This window comes from Equus asinus, chromosome 7 (genome assembly GCF_041296235.1).
Source record: "Equus asinus isolate D_3611 breed Donkey chromosome 7, EquAss-T2T_v2, whole genome shotgun sequence".
Taxonomy (NCBI): Eukaryota; Metazoa; Chordata; class Mammalia; order Perissodactyla; family Equidae; genus Equus; species Equus asinus.
In genome coordinates, this window is record NC_091796.1 from 76,177,352 (window position 1) to 76,199,003 (window position 21,652).

The 21,652-nt window shown below is 35.3% G+C and overlaps 1 protein-coding gene and 1 long non-coding RNA gene across 29 annotated transcripts in view; one reads left to right on the forward strand and one right to left on the reverse strand.

Annotated features, from left to right (window-relative positions):
• Window positions 1-5,525, reverse strand: part of LOC139045702 (uncharacterized) — a 66,153-nt gene extending 60,628 nt beyond the window's left edge. The window contains exon 1 of the long non-coding RNA XR_011504630.1: window positions 5,433-5,525. This is a non-coding gene — a long non-coding RNA (uncharacterized lncRNA). The remainder of the gene's footprint in view (window positions 1-5,432) is intronic.
• Window positions 1-21,652, forward strand: part of GPHN (gephyrin) — a 578,713-nt gene that overhangs the window by 411,991 nt on the left and 145,070 nt on the right. For all 28 annotated transcript variants that reach the window (XM_014860909.3, XM_014860913.3, XM_070513810.1 and 25 more), the window contains one exon: window positions 14,265-14,307. In XM_014860909.3, the coding sequence (XP_014716395.1) occupies window positions 14,265-14,307 (43 nt within the window). The remainder of the gene's footprint in view (window positions 1-14,264; window positions 14,308-21,652) is intronic.

Below are 21,652 nucleotides of genomic sequence, written 5' to 3' on the forward strand. Positions count from 1 at the left end.
GTATTCTTCGTTGTGGGTTCTTCTAGTTGTGGCATGTGGGACGCTGCCTCAGCGTGGTCTGATGAGCAGTGCCATGTCCGCGCCCAGGATTCGAACCAATGAAACACTGGGCCGCCTGCTGCGGAGCGCGCGAACTTAACCACTCAGCGACGGGGCCAGCCCCATAAACACCTACTACATCTTTTTATTAACAATCTTTGGCCCTTCTGACAATACTCTTCTTTGGTCTAGAAGAGGTTGCAAACAGTTCCAGGCTAGGACAGCTTCAAGAGAGTAGTTCGGTGCCTGGCTTTTGATAGTTGGTATCATAATCATCATAGCCATCATCATTCTCACCCCTATTATCATCATCAGAGGTAACGCCTTTATCCTTTATTAAATGTCAGGTATAGTACCAAATGTTCCACCTGCATTAGTTTATTTGATTCTCACAACAATGCTGTGAGCTGGTAACTCAACAAAGCATGATCCTGTGCACACTACTAGCTATTCCCTCAGTCTAGAATGTTCTCTAAGTGCTTCATCTGGCTGTCTCAGATCTTAACTCAAATGGTACCTTTTCAGAGAAATCTTCTGTGTCCACTCTATCTAAAATAGCTATACCCTATCACTTTTTATCACATTACTGTTTTATTTTATTCATAAGCACGTGTTACTATCTGAAGCTATCTTACTGATTTACTTATTAGTTTATCTGCTTATTATCTGTCTACTCCTGTTAGAATGTAAGCTCCAGGATAGCAAGGTCCCTGTCAATCTTGTTCATGTTTTAACCTCTGCACCTAGATCAGATCCTGGTTTATAGGAGGTGCTCAAGAAATATTGTTCAGTAAATGAATGGTGTCATTATCCTGATTCTTATACATGTGCAAACTAATGCTTAAAAAGTTAAGTAATTTAGCCACGGTCATGTAGCTAGCATAACTTTCTGCTTTTTGTCTGCTCAAAGAAGGATTCGTTGCATGCACAAGTCTCCAACTTTAGCAGATCAAATTAGCACATGTCCCTGGACCTACAGCTATAGGGCTTATGTTGAAAAAAAATACACACATCTAAAATAATCTTACCTATCCTGCACATCCTGAGAATGAGTTATGTGAATGTGAACCTTCAGTAACATGGGGGAATAGAACCAGTAATATAGATGGAACAAATGCAAATTTTGCAAGATAATTCAGGTAGGCTGAAACAATTCAAACTACCTATAAACCTAAATTTAACAATGTTCTAAGAAAGAATATCCCTTCTTCTTCAGACTTTTTCTTACACATGATTATTTAGCTTTGTCTTTTTTAAAAAAAGAGTCTAAAATGAAACTTCATCCAGAAAATATAATGCCTAATTACATAGTAATCCATGGTCAATATACTTATCTTATATAATATGTTACGTGACATTGCATTTCTTTAATTTTAATAGGTTGTTCTCTTTCCCTTAGGAATTTTTCATGATTGAATCTTGACAAGGTGAGGTTTATATTCCAACTGAGTTTTCATTAGACTTGGGTAAAAAAGAAAACTACAAAAATTTGTTGTGTATTAAGACTTAATTATATTTCAAGTCAGATTTTAAAAGAGAATGTATATTTCATATACATTTATTCCATTTGCATTATGGTAAACTACTCTTTTAATGTCACAGTCAAAACAAAAAGCGCAGTCTGTTTAAAACTGACTACCAAAGGTATTTCATACAATCTTAGAAACCGAAGTTATACACTAGGGGATAAACTTAAGAATAAACTGGAATCCAATTAACAGACATAAATTCTATTAATAGATACACCCAGGCCATAAAGTTCTCAGGTAAAATTGTGAAAGGCTTTGAAATAGACAAAAAAGAGTATTGGCTGTTTTGTCTAGGGCACCCTTCTGGGTCATCTCCTTTCACTATCTGAGCTATTGTACAACACTAAATTGTAGTATTAAAAAACAAAATTCAAAACCAGCGCTGATAGCCTAGTGGTTAAAGTTCAGTGCTGTCACCACTTTAGCGGCCCAGGTTTGTTTCCCAGTGGCAGAACCATACCACCTGTCTGTCAGTTGCCATGCTGTGTCAGCAGCTCACATAGAAGAACTGGAAGGACTTACAACTAGGAGATACAACCATGCACTGGGGCTCTGGGGAGGAAAAACAAGAGGAAGATGGGCAGCAGATGTTAGTTCGGGGGAATCTTTCCCTGCAAGAAAATAATAAATAAAAAATTAAAAAATTCAATTGAGTAAATATGGAGATCTAATTGGCTTTATTCAGTGATTCACGGACTGGGCGGCATCCCATCTAGCAACCAGAAAGGAGCTCCAAGGGGGCAGGAAAAGGAAGTTTCTAGCAAAGAGTGGATTGTTTCAGGCAAGATCACCTTGCTTTGTTGGAAGGCGGGGGTCTATCAGACAGATTACCTCACTAGTACTGACCAAGTAATTCCAGATTGACTGGTTAAAGGTTACATTCCTGGCAGAGACTAAAACTGCAATTAGGTTAGGTATTAAATCTTAGTTTGCTGACATGGGGCTTAGTACAAGTGGCTCCATTTTGGGCCTGTTGTTTCTTTTTTAATAGTAATATATGAATAGTAATGTAAATTATCCTAATCCATAGAAATGCACATTGTGTCCAGTTGGAGTTGCATTTGATTTTTGCTCAGTAGATCTGAAAATTCATTTCAACATTCCTGATGGTCCATGTATGTATGCATGTTTAAATCTCTTTTAAACCAATTATCTTAAACCAGACATCTTTCTGATTCCCTCATTAATTAACACTTTAGATAAAATCTTTGACACATGTTCATTTTTTATTTGTATGGGAGTCATGAGTTTACTTTTTAAAATAGTTAACTTTTAACACAGTTATCCCTTTTCTGTAAGCTGAAAGTTCAGTTTTAATGGCAGTGGACTTTCTGCCTTTCCATGTGAGTTAGCCCAAACATCCAAAGCTTGAGAATTCAGAGAAAATGGAAAGGGCATATATAATGTAAACAAGAGTCTAATAATAATATGAAACTATATCTGTTAACTGTTTACTTGGTTAGATCATGAGAGACTTGATTAACTGCATAATATACACCACACGTGGTTGCTAAATAAGACTTCAAAAACCTTAGCTCTTATCTCCAGTCCTCAAAGGAACTTCCTAAGCATTCCCTAAATCATTGCTACTTTACTAATACAGTATAGAAATGTCTTTGCCTTTATATAACTTCAATGTGCCTTACGAAGGCTAATCATTTAGAAAAATAAAGGTTACAACTTTTCTAACTGCAATATAGCAGCCTTTGATTTAGAAAGGAAAACAATTACATGGTGTAGTATGATACTCAGGAGAAGCAGTAGTTTTGGGTTTTTTTAATGAATAAATAAGTGATATGACATGGCATTTAATAATGTGTAGGCAAGGAAAATAATTTTCCATCTACCTTTCTGAGATCTGGAGTGAGACTCCCTGTGATAAAAGATTAACGAGAAAATCAAACAGAGGTTTATTAGCATGTGTACTTCATGTATACTTCAGAGATTCCCAGGGAAAAAAAAAGAGTAACTTCACAAGATAGCCTGAACCACCAACTTAAATACTATTTTCAGCTAAAGACGAAACGTGGGGCTAGGAATCCAGTTATGCAGAGATTACCAGGAAAAGCACAGTAAACAAGAGTGAGGTTTCTTATGAAGACTTAAATTGATGCCTTCTCCATTGGTAAGATTCTCTTGTGGTTTAGAGTCATCCTTCTCTTACAGAGAGGTACAGAGAGGGAGACACCCTTATAAATGGAGATTTCTTTTAAAAATATAAATGTCCTTTACAAAAAAGTAACTTACCCTGTTTTCAGAGCTTCTTCTGTCTCTGCTCTTTCTCAAAATAATCTTTATGCCGAAGAGGCACATTTCGGGGTGGCAGATTATGCTACCCTTCAATGAAAACCAAGGAGAGTATTAAATCTAGTTAGAAACTCAGCATTTCAAAACTCATGTTTAATGAAAACCAGTATGACTTTCTTCCAGAAGTGGCAGAAAATGATAATAATTACAAATGCTCAATAATTCAAGTTTTGATGTTATTGACTCTTAGACTCTTAGGCTCTATTTCATAAGTTTATCAGTGTTTTTTTAAGCTTTCTATTCAAATACTTATTTACTCTTACTTGATCTTGCTTACGAGAGCTGTCAAAATCACAAAATAAATTAGTCAACCTTCTTTATTACATGTCCAGAATATCATCCAAACAAAAGAAGGATAATAGTAACAACAGCAAACTAATAATAGCTAATACTCATACACTGTTCACTCTGGGCCAGTACTCTTCTCAGCAAACACTTTACACATGGTATCTCATTTTCTTCACAACAACCCTATGAGAGAAGTATTGCTACTCTCATTTTATACGTAAGAAAAAAAGGCAGAGAGAGATTATGACTTATCCAGGGTTGTACAGCTAATAATGATAGAGTAACATTCACCTCCAGGCAGTCTGGCTCCAGAGTGCTACTCCCCAAACTGCCTTTCATTATACCAGGTTTCCTTCACTCCTACATCCATATGCCTATTCTGAGTGGTTCTCACTGCTAAGAGAAAGAGTCAGGAGAAAAAAGGCAATGAAAATTCAAGGTCTGATTAGGAATGCAATGATTCCCGTTAGTAGGTTAGAAAGATAGGGTCATCTACTAATGTACAGAGGAATGAATTTGGAAGTCAAGAGGGCCAAGTTCAGTTTCTACTTTGCTGTGTGATCTAAAGCCAGTAACATTCCCTGCTTTCTCATCTCTAGAATAAAGATAAATTATTCTGTAAAATAATTAACTATTCATCTGAAGATTGAGAAATGGTGCCATGAGTAATCCGAAATCCCTACCAGTCAAAAAATATTTTATTTAGCTTTGTTGTACATATAATTAGATAGTATATTTTCCTCATATTTATCACCATTGAAATTCTTAGAACAAACATCAACTCAAAAATAATGTTGATACCAAAGAGAGATCAGTTAAGTATTTACAAATTTTCTAGAGGTCATTGAGAATGACTCAGTTTAGAATTAAAGCTTTATACAGAAAATAAATTAGAATATTCACCATTGATGTTCGAATTCATATTCCCTGAGTCATGCTGATAACCAGTTCTATTCTTAGCTATGTTCTACATATTATAGTATTCTCTTTGAGAAGAAGGAGCTCACCAAGTTACCTATAAAACAGCTGCTTTGTTTTAGGGGACGAAATTATGCTCAGCGACTGAGACTGTCTTTGCCAATAGTTTATTTAACACAGGTTCACTGTAGGGTTTATAATAGTTTCACAAGCCAGTAGCATACAGGATAATATCTCTTAATAAGAAAATAAAGAAATAATATACTCCAAACCAATAATAGATTAATCACACTTTTGTTCCAGACAAGGGGAGATGAAAGGAATAAAGTTCAAATACAGTTTGAGATGTACCTTTTTAAACAAGTAGGCACTCAGGAGAGATGGCTTGACCAACCAAGAGCTGACATCCGGCTGCTAGCGCAAAATGAAAGTGAAAATTCCCCCACTGCAAGAGCACACTGCTAGGGAATGACAGTGCCAGTGTTGGAGAGCAGGATAATCTTCCCGGGGCGCTGCATGGCCTTCGTCCCAACCAATAAAACAGTCACCCTTGCCTTGGTAAAAGCTAATGCCCTAAGGTCTAAGGAAGTTTATTTAGATCAGCAAAGAGTGTCTTGCCCAGACCAAAACTTTCGAATAGTTCTCACAAGCTCTCGGTATTTATAGTCTTAATGTTCACTTGCTATAGTTGCTTCTTCACATGTTTTTACTGATAAGCACCCAGCAGAGCCCCTCAGCAGCTGGGCTGTTGAGTTCTTATCAACGACAACAAATGAGATGATGACATCCTGACACAACTTACTTCATTCCTATATCAAAACAACAACTTAATTTTTATCTTTGTCATAAACAAATGCATTAAAATAATTTCACTTAAATCATAAACAAGTGGATTTGAAATCATGTCAAACTGTTACACAACAGCAGCATCAATAGGCTTTTGATTTTCAATGGTAATTATATTTCGCTTCACCAGCTGTGTAACTTGCCATAGTTCGAGCTTCTTTTAAAAGAGGTAAATACTGAAAAAGAAGAGCTCTTCACATTTACCTAGAACTTAAGAAACCTCAGTGGTATATAAGACAATAATAATTACTTAAGAGTGGAAAAATATTTAAGAATAGTCCTCTGGAAAAGATTTGTGAAATTGTATTGCTTATAAATATTGTCGGTGTACCTGCAAAGGCTTATGTTATATATAGATAACAACATTGTTGCTTTCTAGCTATGATCAACACATAACTAAGAGTTCAAAGAATAATTACTTACGGATACATACACACTTGGGTGGGGGTGTGTGTGTGTGTGTGTGTGTGTGTATGTATGTATGTATGTATGTATGGAAGTTCACCCTTGGTTAGAGAGTTTTAAATGTGATGACTCTGGCTATTGCAGTTAGTTAATTATCTAAACAAATGGGAAAAGAGCAAGTGAAGCAGTAGTTTTTTTAAGTCTGAGCTTTTAATAACTTGTTAATAACCATGTTCCTTTTTTGATTCTTAGATGGTATATTAAATGTGCAATTGGTTAATTCATTGCCCAATTTTATATAATTTTCTCAAAAGAAGGAAGACTTGTTTTATATATGATTTGGTAAAGGGCAGCAGATGGAGGTGGGAAAGGTTTCTTAGAGCCACAAAATCCTAGAGATAAAAAGAAGCTTGGAAATTATCTAGTTCAGAGTTTTTTAACCTTTTTTCTCCTACGGACTCATTTGGGAATCTGACAGAGCCTACAGGCTTGTTTTCAAAAATATATTTTTAAATATATAAAATAAAATACATAGGATTACAAAGAAAACTAATTAAATTGAAATCATTATCAAAATATCTATAAAAAGGGGGCCAACCTCATGGCCAAGTGGTTAAAGTTCTGCACGCTTCACTTCAGCGGTCTGGGTTCACAGGTTCAGATCCCAGGTGTAGACCTACTCCACTCATCAGCCATGCTGTGGAGGCATCCCACATGTAAAGTAGAGGAAGATTGGCACAGATGTTAGCTCAGGCCTAATCTTCTGCAAGCAAAAAAAAGAGGAGGGTTGCCAGTGGATGTTAACTCAGGCCTAATCTTCCTCACCAAAAAAAACCTATGAAAAAAACCAAATTCTGATATGCTACTACCTCTTTTTAAATGCGTTAAATAACAAAATCTAGCAACAGGTCATTACACTACTGTGATTTGAATCTTGGTGGACATGAACAATATTTTGATATCCATAGTAATTTGAAGCAATATATTCTGCTATGTTACTATGATTTGTCACCTAAGCTTATAATGAAAGAAAATAATAAAATTTAATTAGGTTGGTGAATATAAAAATTGTAATTTTTTTCTCCATTCCAGTGAGTGGACCCCTGACTTTTATCCACAAGTTCTCTCAAGAGACCCATCGACTTCAATTGAAACCCTTGGAAACATCCTCATTTTGCAGATGAGGAAACTAAGTCCCATAGAAGTGAAATAACTTCAATAAAATCATACAACAGAGGATTAGGTTAATCCTTGCAGGGGTAACCTCAGACCTTAACTCAGCCTTTTTCTCTGAAGCTTTCATCTAGAAATTCGTAGTTATGGTCTGTTGTCACTGATTCATGGCATAATCTGGAGCAAATTCTTTATTCTTATTGTGCCTCAGATTCTACCTATATAAAATGTAAATGACTTAAAATAAACATAAGGATAATAATAACAACTTAGATTTATATTGCTCTTTTTCCTTTACAATAGTTTTCACTTTCACATGCATTATCCTACTTAATTTTCCCCATTTTATGGATAAGGAAATTAAAACTCTAAGATGTTGAATATCATATGTAAGGTCAAACAGCTAGGAAAGGGAAAAACCAATATAAGAAACCATACCACTGGACTCCAAAGGATGTTCCCTTTATCATGATGCCTTTCATGTCATAAATAAACCAAAACTCTGAGTTCTTTAGTTAAGTATGTGTTGTGATATCATAAATCTAAATAAACACAAATGAGTTGTCATTAGGCTCAGATGAGCCAAATACTTATATCCTAATTTGTCAAGATAAAGTGATGAATGAACGGAACTATAAAAGAGAGCTTTTCTAGACAAGTTCTCCATTTTTACTGTAAGGAGTGAAAAGAGAAAGAAATAGAGTTTAAAAGTCTGAGATTGTAGAGTTGACTTAATGTTGTTTAAATCAAACCTTTCTTTCCTTGTGTTTCTGGGTGGGCTAAAGAGGCAAGTAATCTGAGTAAATGCCAATGAAGTCCTTTTTCTCTATCCTCTTAAGTTTTATTTTATGAGTAAATGGTATTCAATGAAGTTTGTTCTTTTAGAGACAGATTATTCTTAAATAGGGTTAATAAAGTAGAAAAGTTAAAATCAAAAGGGCTGTGATGCATCAAAAATCTCTATCATCTCTGTCATTCTAGTGACCTGACGATAGAGATTTAGAACATCCTGTTCTCTTAGAAAATAAGGAATCTTCTTAACCTGACCTGAAACCTTTGGTATAGAATAACCTTTATTGGACTCCAAATGTCACTATTTGATTAACTTTAAGTAGTATTAATAGTAATATGTTTTCCAAATTCTTAAGATCATTCTGTAGGATACCCAGATATTTCTCAGCTATAATCCACATACTTTTCATATTATATCTCTTAATATTAGCAAGCCCAAATAAGTAAAAATCATTGTTAAGATAGTACAGGAATGGCCATGATCATACTTATACTATAAAAAATAAATTTTAATCTGAGATTGAAAAAAACTATAATTACTACAAAATAAACAAACAGATTTAGCAAATATTTACTCTGTACAAAGCACTGTATTTGACATGGTAGGAAATATAAAGAGAATTAAAATGATGGTCCTTTCCCTCAAAGAGCCTGCAGTATCTTTGAGGATCCACACCAATAATTGGAATATGAATACCTATGGTAACTCTTACAGTAGAAGTTCAGATAAGAGGCTTTAAGAATTTAACTAAACCTAAAACTAGATTGTGGTATTGGTGCTTCAACCATATAAACTTATTAAAAGTCATCAAACTGTATACTTAAAATGAGTGAATTTTATAGTAGGTAAATTGTATCTCAACAAGGCTGTTAAAAGAGTTTAGGGAAAGAAGGAATTATTTCTGATTGAGGGACTTGGGAATATTTTTTCCAGCTGGTACAATTTAAGCTGGATCTTAAAGGACGAATAGTGTTTGGATCAGAAAATGAGTCACAGGGTATTCCAGAGAAAGGAAATAGCTTGTCTAAGGTCTAAAAGCTTAAAAATACAAGAAATATGCTAGAAGAGCTAGATCAGACTTTGTTCCATGCCTTTGATTATATGGCTTGCATTTCTACCAGTGCATGTGGCCATATGGCTACGAAGCTTCCAGAAACTTTTGGTCAATTCCCATTGAAAAACATAGAACTGTATGTGGATTTTTTTTTTCTTTCTTTGGATCAAAAACAAGAATTTCCCTCCATTTTGAGCTCATGAGGAAGTAACAGTGAGGAGGATGTATAATTACAGAGTCATTTCACAACTGTCAGTGGCTCCACTGATCATAACTACTTGTTTCCACCCTGATACCTTAAAATCGCTGATACATGTGTTATTTCCATTAAGCCCCATAATAGTCTTTCTTTTCCCCATGAGGAAACAGATTAAAGGAGCGCCCAGAGCCAAAAATATTAAAGACATGCTAAAGGGAAGGTCAAGATATTCTGGCATATAAAAAGGGAGAAAAAATGGTAATATAATAAATGATCTTTGAAGAATTAAAAATCTGCTATCTAAATTGCATGCCACACATGAATCAAAATTCATATCATACAAAAAATAGATGAAGTTAACTACTATCATCAGTAATAAGAAAGCAAAGTTGAAATTTTTCTAATGAGCTGATATGACCATATTATTGACAGGAAAAGCCCATGTTAAGTTTTATTGACAGTAGAGAAAAGTATATAGGAAACTTAGTAACAATTTCTAAATAGGTAGTCTTTTTTGTTGTTTGCTTTTTAAAATGTAAAAATATTTAAATTTAAATTAGGTCTTTCCAAACCATTGCCATAGAATATCTCAGATTATGTAAGTAAGAAGATATACAGAAGCTTAATTTCTAATTTAAAATGTGACTGCTGGCCAGTAAAAGCATGCTAAAAATGGAAAGAGTGAGCTTACTTAATGTCTATCAAAGAGGATTACTTCTTTTTTCTTGAGTTTGACCCCGTCTGACCAACTGCTCATTTTTCACTATGAGCCATATTGTATAGATTTATTCCAAGTATTTACAAAGAAAAAGAATACAAATTAGCCTGGTGAGCAGCAAAATAGAGGCAGTTTTTATGAAACTTGAGTGGTATTAACCTGTAGTCAGATGTAATTTCCATTTTAATATTTTTACATCTTTATATTGTTATGAACCTATTGTTAACATGGGTTTTATTTTATTTGTTTCTCTCCTCCCTCACTTCTGTGAGATGCAGAAGGGAAAGGATGTTTGTTATTCACATATTTGTACCCCTACTAACTGGTGTTATACATCTGGCTTCCACTGGAGAGCCCCTGACATCGCAGGGAACGGTGATCAAAATTCCACACACTAGCTTCAAGCTGGGGGCTCGTAGCTACTGCAGCATTGAGGGGGTCTTTTCCTGGCTTCTTTAAAATAAGCATGGTGATGGGATGGTTTAAGGGACGAACACCTCTCAAATCACATGACCACTGCTGCGCTTCCGTGTGTCCTGCTTTCTTCATAACAGCTTGGCACGACATTCTTTCCCTGTATCTCAGTGGGCTTGTGCGTGTACACTTGGGATAGGGGTTGGGGAGGGGGATTATCAGTGGATGGTTATACATTATGCATGCATCTTTCAGTGTTAGAGTGATGTGCCTTCCCTTATGTGTCACAGATTATGGTCACAGATTAAATCTTCTGCGTTCCTAAGAAATTGGGCTGTCTCTTATTGGTGTGAGATTCATGTGTTTTGATGTTTACACCCTCAATTGTTCTTTATGTTATTAAACATAAGTTGAAATGTTTTCCCATAAGAGTTAGCTTTTCATGTTGGGCTGAAAAAGTCTTCATTTCTGTGTAGCAATTCGTGTTATTATAACCTATGGCTTTCAATTGTACCTCCCATAATGAAGAGCTGACTTTAAACACTGTGCTATTCTTGTTATGACCTAAGCATAAGGTAAGTCACTTCTCTAACTGTATCTAAAGATTGTGGTTGTTTGTTAAAATTTTCTCAGCTTTGTTTAAAGCATTTCACTTTTTTTCTTACCATTTATTACGTGCTCTCCCCTCCTTTTGTTTTCTGTTTCATGGCTTAAGATTTCTTAATGGACAATGTGATCTTCAGCAAAAATTATATTATATGTGTAAACAAATGTTGAAATGAATTAAATGAATTATTTGATGTCTGAAAGCAGTCTTGATTAGTAAATGAATACCTATATTTTCACTAAGTCTCTTGTGTTTTTCATTTCTTCCTTTGACTTTAATGTAATATACTATTTCTACACATTATTTTAGTTTTTATGCCACTTGAAAGGGGAATTGTCAACACCATAAAATCACGTTAGTTGTAGTAAAATAACATAATCCAATAGAATAAAGTAAAAGACAACCTGATAACCATACCTTTCATTTTTAATCTCTGACAGATTTGGTATTAGGCCAAAATCTCGGTTTTATTTCGTTTTTCAGACTTTTTTTTCCCATTGAGTAAAAAGACAGGGTAAGATAAAGAAAAAAGAGCAACAAACCATAAACTTTGAGATAGACCTGTGTTACTTTCTTTATAGTCCATATGTGTTCAAACAAGAATAATATTTGTTTCTCAACTTTATTCTTTCAAGTAAATCCCATTGTGAGTTAGGTAAAATCTTCATATTGGGATTTTAAAAAATTAAGTAAATATTATAAAGATGACCAGTTTAATGATGCAAGAGAAAGGGGCATCTACTACAAGCGTAAATATTTTTTAAATGTTTAAATTATTTTCCTTAATTTTTTTTATATATACTCGAGATCACTAAAGTAAAGAAGTTCATGTAATCATTGATTTTAAAAGTGATTTCTCTCAAATCTGGATCAAATAACCAATGGTAATGTAAATGAGAAAACATTGGTTATACTGCTGTTGGCAATTCATTAACCTAGGTATTCAGATTTAGGGAATTGAATTGTTTTCATCATCCAGATTTCTCTTCTGAAACTGTTTGAAACATATAGTTCTAAACTGAGGTGCCACAAAGCAAGACTTGGATTTCTTTATTAAAATTCATGCTATGAATGAAGTTTTTGTTAATTTTTCAAGCCACCTGAGGAAGGGAGAGGGTGGTTTTTTATTGTTTTCGTTTGGTTTGGTTTTTTTGGTTAAGCCAGCTAGTTCTTCACCGCTGTTTCCATTTAGACATATAAATCTGTTGCAACATTTGATGAGACAAGTTGAACTACTCATCTGAACTGCTCTGTTCACTGTAAATCTCTTGTTTCTATCTATACACTAGCTCCACTCTAGATTGGAAGGGCTTAAAGATGAACTCTGGAGGAATAGAGGCTACGACTTAAGAGTAACTATTACTGATCAAAGGAGCTGCTTTCCATTCGCAAACGTTGCTTTGCGCTATGGGTTTGGGCTCCTTCTGTTTCTACATCTTGTTGAAGACTTTCTTGACTTCCATTTGACTTCTTTGAACTCTGTTTTTGTCTTTCAACATTTTCCCCTTTCTTTTCCTTCTCTCTCCCAGATTTTTCTCTCACTCTTTTAGCTTTCTCTTGTGTTCTTTGAGTCACTTTTTAAAACGTAGTTCTCTCTTTTATTAAGCTTGTCTATTAATTTGTCTATTAGTGTTTGTTTCTTTTCTCCTTTAAGGTTATAGTGGTATAGTTACACTTATTTTCATTCCATGGTATGCCAACTTGCTTGTTTATTTTGCAGCAAGTGCATTAGTCATTCTTATGCTCTTGGTATGAATTTTGAATAAGAAATAGCAGAACATTTTGCATTTACATATTGTCCCTTCTATAAGCCCATACTTTCTTTTTTATTGTCTAGATTTACTCCCTCAAACCTCTCTCTCTTTTTCTTTTCCTCACTCTCGTGTCTTCCTCCCTGTTTTGTTTTCTTTAAATAGTCATTAATTTCTTTCTCATTTGGTCCAGAATTGTGCTTTAATAAAACCTCCAAGTAAAAGAATATAAGAATATCTCTTTCAGATTAGCTTCTTCATTCTTAGTGTATTTAAAACTAATTAAACAATCTGGGCCAAAAGAGAATAACTTTAGCATCTGAAATTATTTTTCCCTTTTTTTTTCTTTTTTTGGTGTGTGTGTGTGTGTGTTTTTCTTATGTGTATGTTTGTGATTTTTTTATTGTTGTTTCTTTAAACATTAACAATTGTTTTTTTCAGGGAAGGACAACCATAACCCACCCTAAGTTTGCAACATTCCTTTCATAAGTTGTTTCATTACAATAGTAGATTGTGTTAAGCGATAGAAATTAATTTGTTGTCTATAGATCCATTTGGGGCAAGCTGCTGGGGAGTGGGAAGAAGAGGTGTGGAGTTTAAATACAGTTTCCTCTGAAATTGATGAGTGTTAATGCCATCCAACATGGCCCTTGAATTCACCAGTTTTGTAACATTTCAAAGAAGTTCTACTTTGACCCAAAATATTTGAATAAATAACAAAGGTCATTAGAATCACACATAAATATTGTATATGAAGATTTCTCTATCTTCCTTTCATTAGCATATATAACTAAAATTACTACAATGGAATATTTCCTTACAACTTTATTACTTGAATTGCATTATTATTCTTGTCAAGAGACATGCACCGTGCCTTAAGATTAAGAGTCTGTATTCACAAGTGAAAATGTGGTAACTTGAATTTTTTTCCACATACTAATTTCAGATACACATCAATAAAAAATTGCCTTTGGTTTTACCTCTATCCCATTTATAGTACTGTACCCCTAATTTTTTCCAGAAGTCATTTCTTTCTTTAAAGTAAGGAAAGAATAAATTAAAAATATAGAGAACAAATTCAACATGTTTTTACTAACATGTTATGATAGAGATATACAAAGCCTTTGCTCCTAGACCTCAGGAGCTTGCCCATTAAATATGCATACATATCTGGCTATCCATGTTATAAGCCCTAAGTTACTGACTTTATGCTCTCTCTGCAGGTCCAGTCCAGGTGCAGCAGCAAGGAGAACATTCTCAGAGCCAGTAAGTTTGTCATCATTTCAGATAGACTACTGAATTAGAGTTTGTGGTTCAACAGGAAAGAGCACTAAAAATGACATTTTGGTGTAAGAATGAGGAAGAGGAATGGGGAAAGTTGATATCAAGAATATGAATATTAGGGCTTTCACCTTCTTAAAATATTAGTATCAATATAGTAATGAACATTTCCCTTATTCCAATTGTTTTTGCAAGCTGAGAGCAGAACTTGGATAGCACTCCTAGCTAGGGTGGTAATGAGCTCTTCTATGACCCTAAGATGAGAACCCTCTTTAATTGCCCCACTGCCAAAAGTTTTTGAAAAGAGACTAACTGAAAATAATAATAATATAAATCCACTAAAGGAATCTAACTAAAAATAAATAAGTGACTCGTAAGAGGGTACATCATAATCATTTTGTGAATATTAGTTCCTGAAAGATCTCATCTTCACAGGCAGCATGTTTTAGAATATAGTGCCCTGAACCAAGGATGAAGAAAACTTAATTTTATTTTTTTTGTTTGATAACTAATAGTCTTATCTTGGTAGTCATTTATCTTTTGGTATTATTCATTTTCCTATCTTATAAAAAGGAACTAAAAATAGTTTACCTGTATCCTTGAAACGATGTGACATTGAAGGTTGTGGCTTAAAAGCTTTGGGATTCTAAGAGAAAAATGCTGTGTAAGTGCTAATTATTTTAATATTGTTCTATGTCGCTTAATATTAATGATATCTTCCTATCTTCTTCCTGATCTTTATCAAGAGAAGTAGTACACATGGACCATACTGAAATGGGTCTATTGGATACTTACACCACTGGCAATGTTAGTAAATGGGATGATTTATATTTCCAGTAGGATGTCTGTATTATTTAACAATCAAAAAAGTAACTGGAGAATGTCAAATTGGTAAAAGTTCGTGTTTTATTTTATGTTCTTTAATGTAAAATTTTCCCATTTGGTATTGTGACTATGTTCCCTTCGCTTGAAACCCTTGAGATGAGAGACAAGCATACTGCACTTCTTTGCCCAGGACCTTTATATTATAGTTATATAAAACAAAATGCATACAGGCATGTTTAATTTGTATAGTTTTTTGAGTTTCTACAACATCTGACAAACGTGAGTCTGAGGGAGGCTTTTCAATTATAAGAGATGTAAGGTCCTATAATCCCTTACTGAGACCTATGGTTGAGAAACCTGAGAGTCAGGGGAATGAAGATTAAATATTCACTAAAATAAAACAATAGAGATAAATGAACTTTAAAAATGTAATTTTTTGACGATTACTGTATGATTTCCATTTATTGTTGATCCTGAGATGATGATGGATCATTAACAGTAATTAGGGTAATTAGGAACAAAAATAATTTCTTACTGAGAAGAGATTTCTTTGAACCCTTTTTCACCTCTGTCATGAATCTTTGTGTTGTTTGGACTGTCTTTTGTTTCAGTTATGCTCTCACTGGCTTGTTGGCTAGTAATCACTTTGGATGGACATCATTATGGTCCAGGTTTTCTGATCAAGTTTTCTTAGGATGAATTAGTCATGTAGGTAGTCCATATAGCCACTTAGATCTGTGTAGAAAGCCCATCCAACATCATAGCCTCATAGTTCTGTGACTTCTGTAGGTTTAAGGTCTTTCCTCTCAACACCACTTTAGTAACTCATACTCGTACCCATAGCCACACCCAGAAGTCTTTCATCACCATGAGCTGTTCTACCTCTGAACTTCTTAACTTCAATATCTCATTGCTTATTTAGTCTGCTTTTATCTCTCTTTTTTGCTTCCTTTGCCATGTACTACTCTATGGCAGTCATATAGACCCTATTAGCAGTTCCCCATTCTCTCAATTCTGTGTCCTGCCTCTATTCCTTTGGACCCTTTCCTCTGCTGCATAAAATATCCATTCCCCTGTTTTCCTAGAAAACTCTTACTTATCCTTCAAGACTCAGTTCAAGTGTGATCTCCTCTGTGACACCTCCTCTTAGTTCCCCCCCCAGGCAGGGTGACTAATCATTCTTGTATACCCCTACTACTACTTCTACTTTAATCATTTTTCATTTATTTACTGAATTAACTGTCCTCAAGGAAAACATTTCCAGAATGTTTTGAAAGCTGTAATCAACTTCTTTTCCAGCATATATTAAAATGTGTCAAAACAAAAGATCAGTGGGGGGCCCATCCAGTGGCGTAATTGTTAAGTTCGTGCAGTCTGCTTTGGCAGTCCAGCGTTTGCAAGTTCAGATCCCAGGCGTGGACCTAGCACCACTCGTCAAGCCACATTGTAGTAGCATCCCACATAAAATAGAGGAAGATGGACATGGATTTAGCTCAGGGACAGTTTTCCTCAAGCAAAAAGAAGATTGGCAACAGATGTTAGTTCATGACCAATCTTCCTCACCAAAAAAACCCCACAAAAACAAAAAGCAGTGGATCCTAGAGAAAGGAGAAGAGTTAGAACTTAATAGAGCTTATCTAGAATTGGTAACTTTGTCCAAATAAGAGGTAACTCTCCTTTGGCTCCTCAAAAATATTATCAAAACAACCTGTTGATAATAAAACTGAGCTTATTCTCACCATATGGTAAGGAAGAATGCCACTTCAGCAGTCTTGTGTCAGAGTCAGAGTCAGAGTCTCAGAAAGGAGAGAGCAAACTCAGGATATTTATGAGATTTTGAACTTTGATTTAAAGCAGATCTTTTAATGTGGGGACTTGATTAGAATTAAATAAGGATCATGATACAATCATTTAGGAATCATAGACACAGCAAGGCAAGGGGTTCTGAGAGTCCTGGTATATAAACTTTCTTTTGATACTTTCTATTTAAGAAGTTTCTGGAATGAACAATAAAGTTATTTACAACTTTTATCTTCCAGGGAAAAGTTTTCTGGAATAGTAAAGTTATGGTGAAAATGACAGTAGAATAGTAATGTTATACTAATGAAGACAGTAAGCTGTGTAGTTACAGATGGTTTCAGGTATCAGGGTTCCCTTTGTGGAGTCTTCAGCCTGAACTTAAAGATAGACCATTAGCATCTAAAAATGTGATCACTTGATCGATCCAGACCTTCACCCCTACTTAAGGAATCATAATAGTATAACAACTATCTAGAGAAGTTGTTTCAACCTTCCTAAGTGTCAAGTTTTTCTGTGTTTGTTGTTGTTGGATGATCATTTATTGAACAATTTTATACGACTTTGGCTGTATAGTAGCATTTAGGACTGTGGAGATCACACATCTGAACCCTGCAACAAGAATGTGAGAAGGATTATGATCAGAGTTTGCAGTCCTTTTCTCAGCCAGGAGCCAAGAGTGTCCAAAATTAAGCCAAGAACAACTATATGCCACCAAACTGGACAACCTAGAAGAAATGGAAAAATTCTTAGAAGCATACAACCTACTAAGACTGAATCAGGGAGAAATAGAAAATCTGAACAGACCAATTACTAATAAGGAGATTGAATCAGTAATCAAAAATCTTCCAATGAAAAAAAGCTAGGACCAGATCGTTTCACTGGTAAATTTTACCAAATATTTGATGAAGAATTAACACCTGTCCTTCTCAGATTCTTCAAAAAAATTGAAGAGGAGAGAACACTCCCAAACTCATTTTACAAGGACAGCATTACCCTGATACAAAAGCCAGAAAAGGATGCTACAAGAAAGGACACTATCAAGGGCCAATATCCTTGATGAGTGTAGATGAAAAATTCTCAAAAATATACTAGTAAACTGAATTCAGCAACACATTAAAAGGATCATTCACCATGATCAAATGGAATTTATCCCTGGGATGCAAGGATGTTTCAATATATGCAAATAAATAAATGTGATGCATCACATTAATAGAATGAAAGAAAAAATCATATGATCATCTCAATAGACACAGAACAAGCATTTGACACTCCGCTTCGGCGGCCCAGGGTCTCACCAATTCGGATCCTGGGCACGGACATGGTACCACTCATCAAGCCATGCTGAGGCGACATCCCGCATGCCACAACTAGAAGGACCCACAACTGAAAATATACAGTTATGTACTGAGGGGTTTTGGGGAGAAAAAGGAAAAATAAAATCTTTAAAAAAAAAAAAAGACAAGAGATAACAAATGGTAGTGAGGATGTGGAAAAGAGGGGACCCTGGTGCGCTGTTGGTGGGATTCTAAATTGATATAGCCACTATGGAAAACAGTATGGAGGTTCCTTAAAAATAGAACTGCCGTATGATCCAGCAGTTCTACTTCTGGGAATATATCCAAAGGAAACAAAAACACTACGTTGAAGAGATATCTGCACTTTCTTGTTCATAGAAGCATTATTTAGAATAGCCAAGACATGGAAAGAACCTAAGTGTCCGTTGACGGATGAATGAATAATGAAGTTGTGATATACAACATGGTGGAATATTATTCAGCCATTAAAAAGAAGGAAATCCTGCCATTTACAGCAACATGGATGGACCTTGAAGGCATTATGTTAAGTGAAGTTAGTCAGACAGAGGAAGATAAATCCTGTGTGATCTCACTTTTATGTAGAATCAAAAACAACTAAAGTCTTAGAAAAAGAGATCAGATTTGTAGTGACCAGAGGCAAGGGGTGTGGCATGGGGCAACTGGATGAAGGTAGTCAAAAGGTACAAACTTTCTGGTATAAAATAACTAAGTACTGGGGATGTGATGTACAACATGATGACGATAGTTAACACTGCTGTATGGTATATATTTGAAAGTAAAGAAAATAGATCCTAAGAGTACTTGTCACAAGGAAAAAGAAATTTTTTTTTGCATCTGTGTGAAGTGATGGATGTTAACTAAACTTACTGTGGTAAGTATTTCACAGTATATGAAAGTGAAGTTACGCTGTACACCTTAAACTCAACCAGTGCTCTATGTCAATTATGTCTTAGTAAAACTGGGGAAAAAAATGAAAACAAAATTAACCCAGGAGAATGGATCTCATTCTCAATCTGAGGAACATTCAGAATAAGATATATGGTTATTAGCCAAATTACCTAATTTTCTGACTTTTTTGTTTGCTTCCTGGATCTTTTTAGTAGTGCACAGTGATCTAAGAGAAGTCTACAGGCATGTAAGAGCAGTATTCTCACCCAAAAGCAGCTCAAGTTATACCTTGACAGGCTAACATTGTATCTAAAGTGGTTGAGTCACTGCCATTATAATTTCATTAAACTTTCAAGTGAGGAGTCCTTTAGCCTTGGTGGCATTATCTAACTTGCCTCCTATTCTCTGAATCATGGCATATAGCAACTCCCTACTTTCTGGGCCTCTTGTAAAGCTCAAAGTAAAGAAGTTTAATTAAGGAAGTAAGAAATCCAGAGTTTTCCTTGAGCAATTAGCATTTTGATTCTTAAATCAAGGCTCACTTTTCCTACTTTTTAAAAAATTAAATAATCTATCCTTTTTTCTTTTTGAGAAAGATTAACCCTGAGTTAACAGACGCCACCAATCTTCCTCTTTTTGCTGAGGAAGATTGGCCCTGAGCTAACATCCATGCCCATCTTCCTCTATTTTATATGAGGGATGCCTTCCACAGCATGGCTTGACAAACGGTGCGCAGGTCCGTGCCCAGCATCCTTGGGCCGCCAAAGCAGAGCACTTGAACTTAACCACTACGCCACTAGGCCAACTCCCTATCTTTTTTTTCTTAGAAAAGAAACTGATGGGCTAAAATGGACTCTGGATGATGTTATCAAGATAATAAGTTCCTGTCCAGTTTGCAGGTAGTAGCCAGCAGGCTTTTGTACCACAAATCCAATGCCAATCACTGGGGGACATCCAATGATGTATTTTTGGCCAAAATACCCCTGTGTGCTTATCACATGTTATAACATTTGGAGCCACTCGTCAAAAATAATTTGGTACCAAACAATAAAATTTGAAGTATTGAGATCAGTTAGTAGATCTAAAACAGAAGAGAAATAATGTATCTTACTTGTAGGATGTATGAAACTGGGACAGCCTCCAAATAATACATCACTGTGTCCTAGTTCTCTTACAAGTTCTATTTCTGTTAAACTTTGGTTACAAAAGCTAGTTCCCACCAAAAAAAATCCCTGAGTATTATTTTGATGGAGACAGGAACTTTCTCTTCTAAATATGACCTAAGAGGGGGTTTAGAATTTTCATCTCATTTCATGGCCTACTATGTAGTTTGTCATCTGAAAAGTCACATAATAGTTGAGTCCAGTTACCCAGGAAACCAATGGATTCATTACAAAGACATAGAAACAAAGGAATCTGGGTGGCTACCAAAGAAAAATGTGTGCAAAACCCGTTTGGTTATATGCCTTAGCTAGTTCACAAGTAAATAATAGACAGATATTAGACGCATACTAATGAACGATTAAGGATGTAAAGAGCAATATTAAGAATATGGCAATATAGATAACAGTTCAAAGAAGGCTTAAACCAGAGGGAAAAGAGAGGAAAATAACAGCAAAAGTAAGGAACAAAAGAGTGCAGTTTAAGGGGGGCAATCAGCCATCTTGTTCTATGGATCTTGGCTAGAAGCTCTCTGCATCTCATATAGTCAAAGGTCTTAAGAGGAAGATGTCTCTTTCAGAGGATTCTCTGCTTCTAGAAGCTTCCTAAAAACTCCTCAGCTTAAGATCTTCCATAAATTAAGGAATGGGTTATGCCTCTTTGAGAGCCATGAATCCGAGGATCAAACCTTTGGAGTTATCCTGCTGTGCTCATTGTTAACAGTTCTTGATAAGGTCCTTTCCAGTGGGGTTCCAGAGCTGTTTTTCTCTGATGTCATCTCCAAAAGACCATGTCTTTGGGTTTTAGGTCATGCAGGGGTTATTTGGAAGGGTGTTGAGGAAATGCTGCTCATACCTTATAAGATTTAGTATATAGCATGAATAATCCCTTGCAATATTTAGCCATGTCTGCATGCAGTAGTGTGGAATTTAGAATCAAAGGTGATATTCCTAGATGTGTGGACTGGCCGGTTACTAATTCGTGTGATAGAGTTGATGAACCCCAGAAGGATTTTATCTCATTGGCGTTAAAAACAATCCTTTAGGCCATGGAAGTTCAAGGTCCCTAAGAGTTTAGCTAATTTGATTTTCAGAACTATGTTTGTTCTGTCTACCTTTCCTAAAGTTTGAGGGTAAGATTAACAGTGAAGTTTCTTAGTAAGTGGCAAGGCTTTATAAAACTCTTTAGTAATAGGCCCAGTAAAATGGATGCCTCCATCACTAGAGATATGTCAGAATTCCCTGAGTTGGGAACATGAAACCAAGAAAATTTTGCTATTGTTAGAGTTGTAGCTCTCAGTCAAGGAAAGGCTTCAAACCATCCCAAGTTTAAGCAGACAA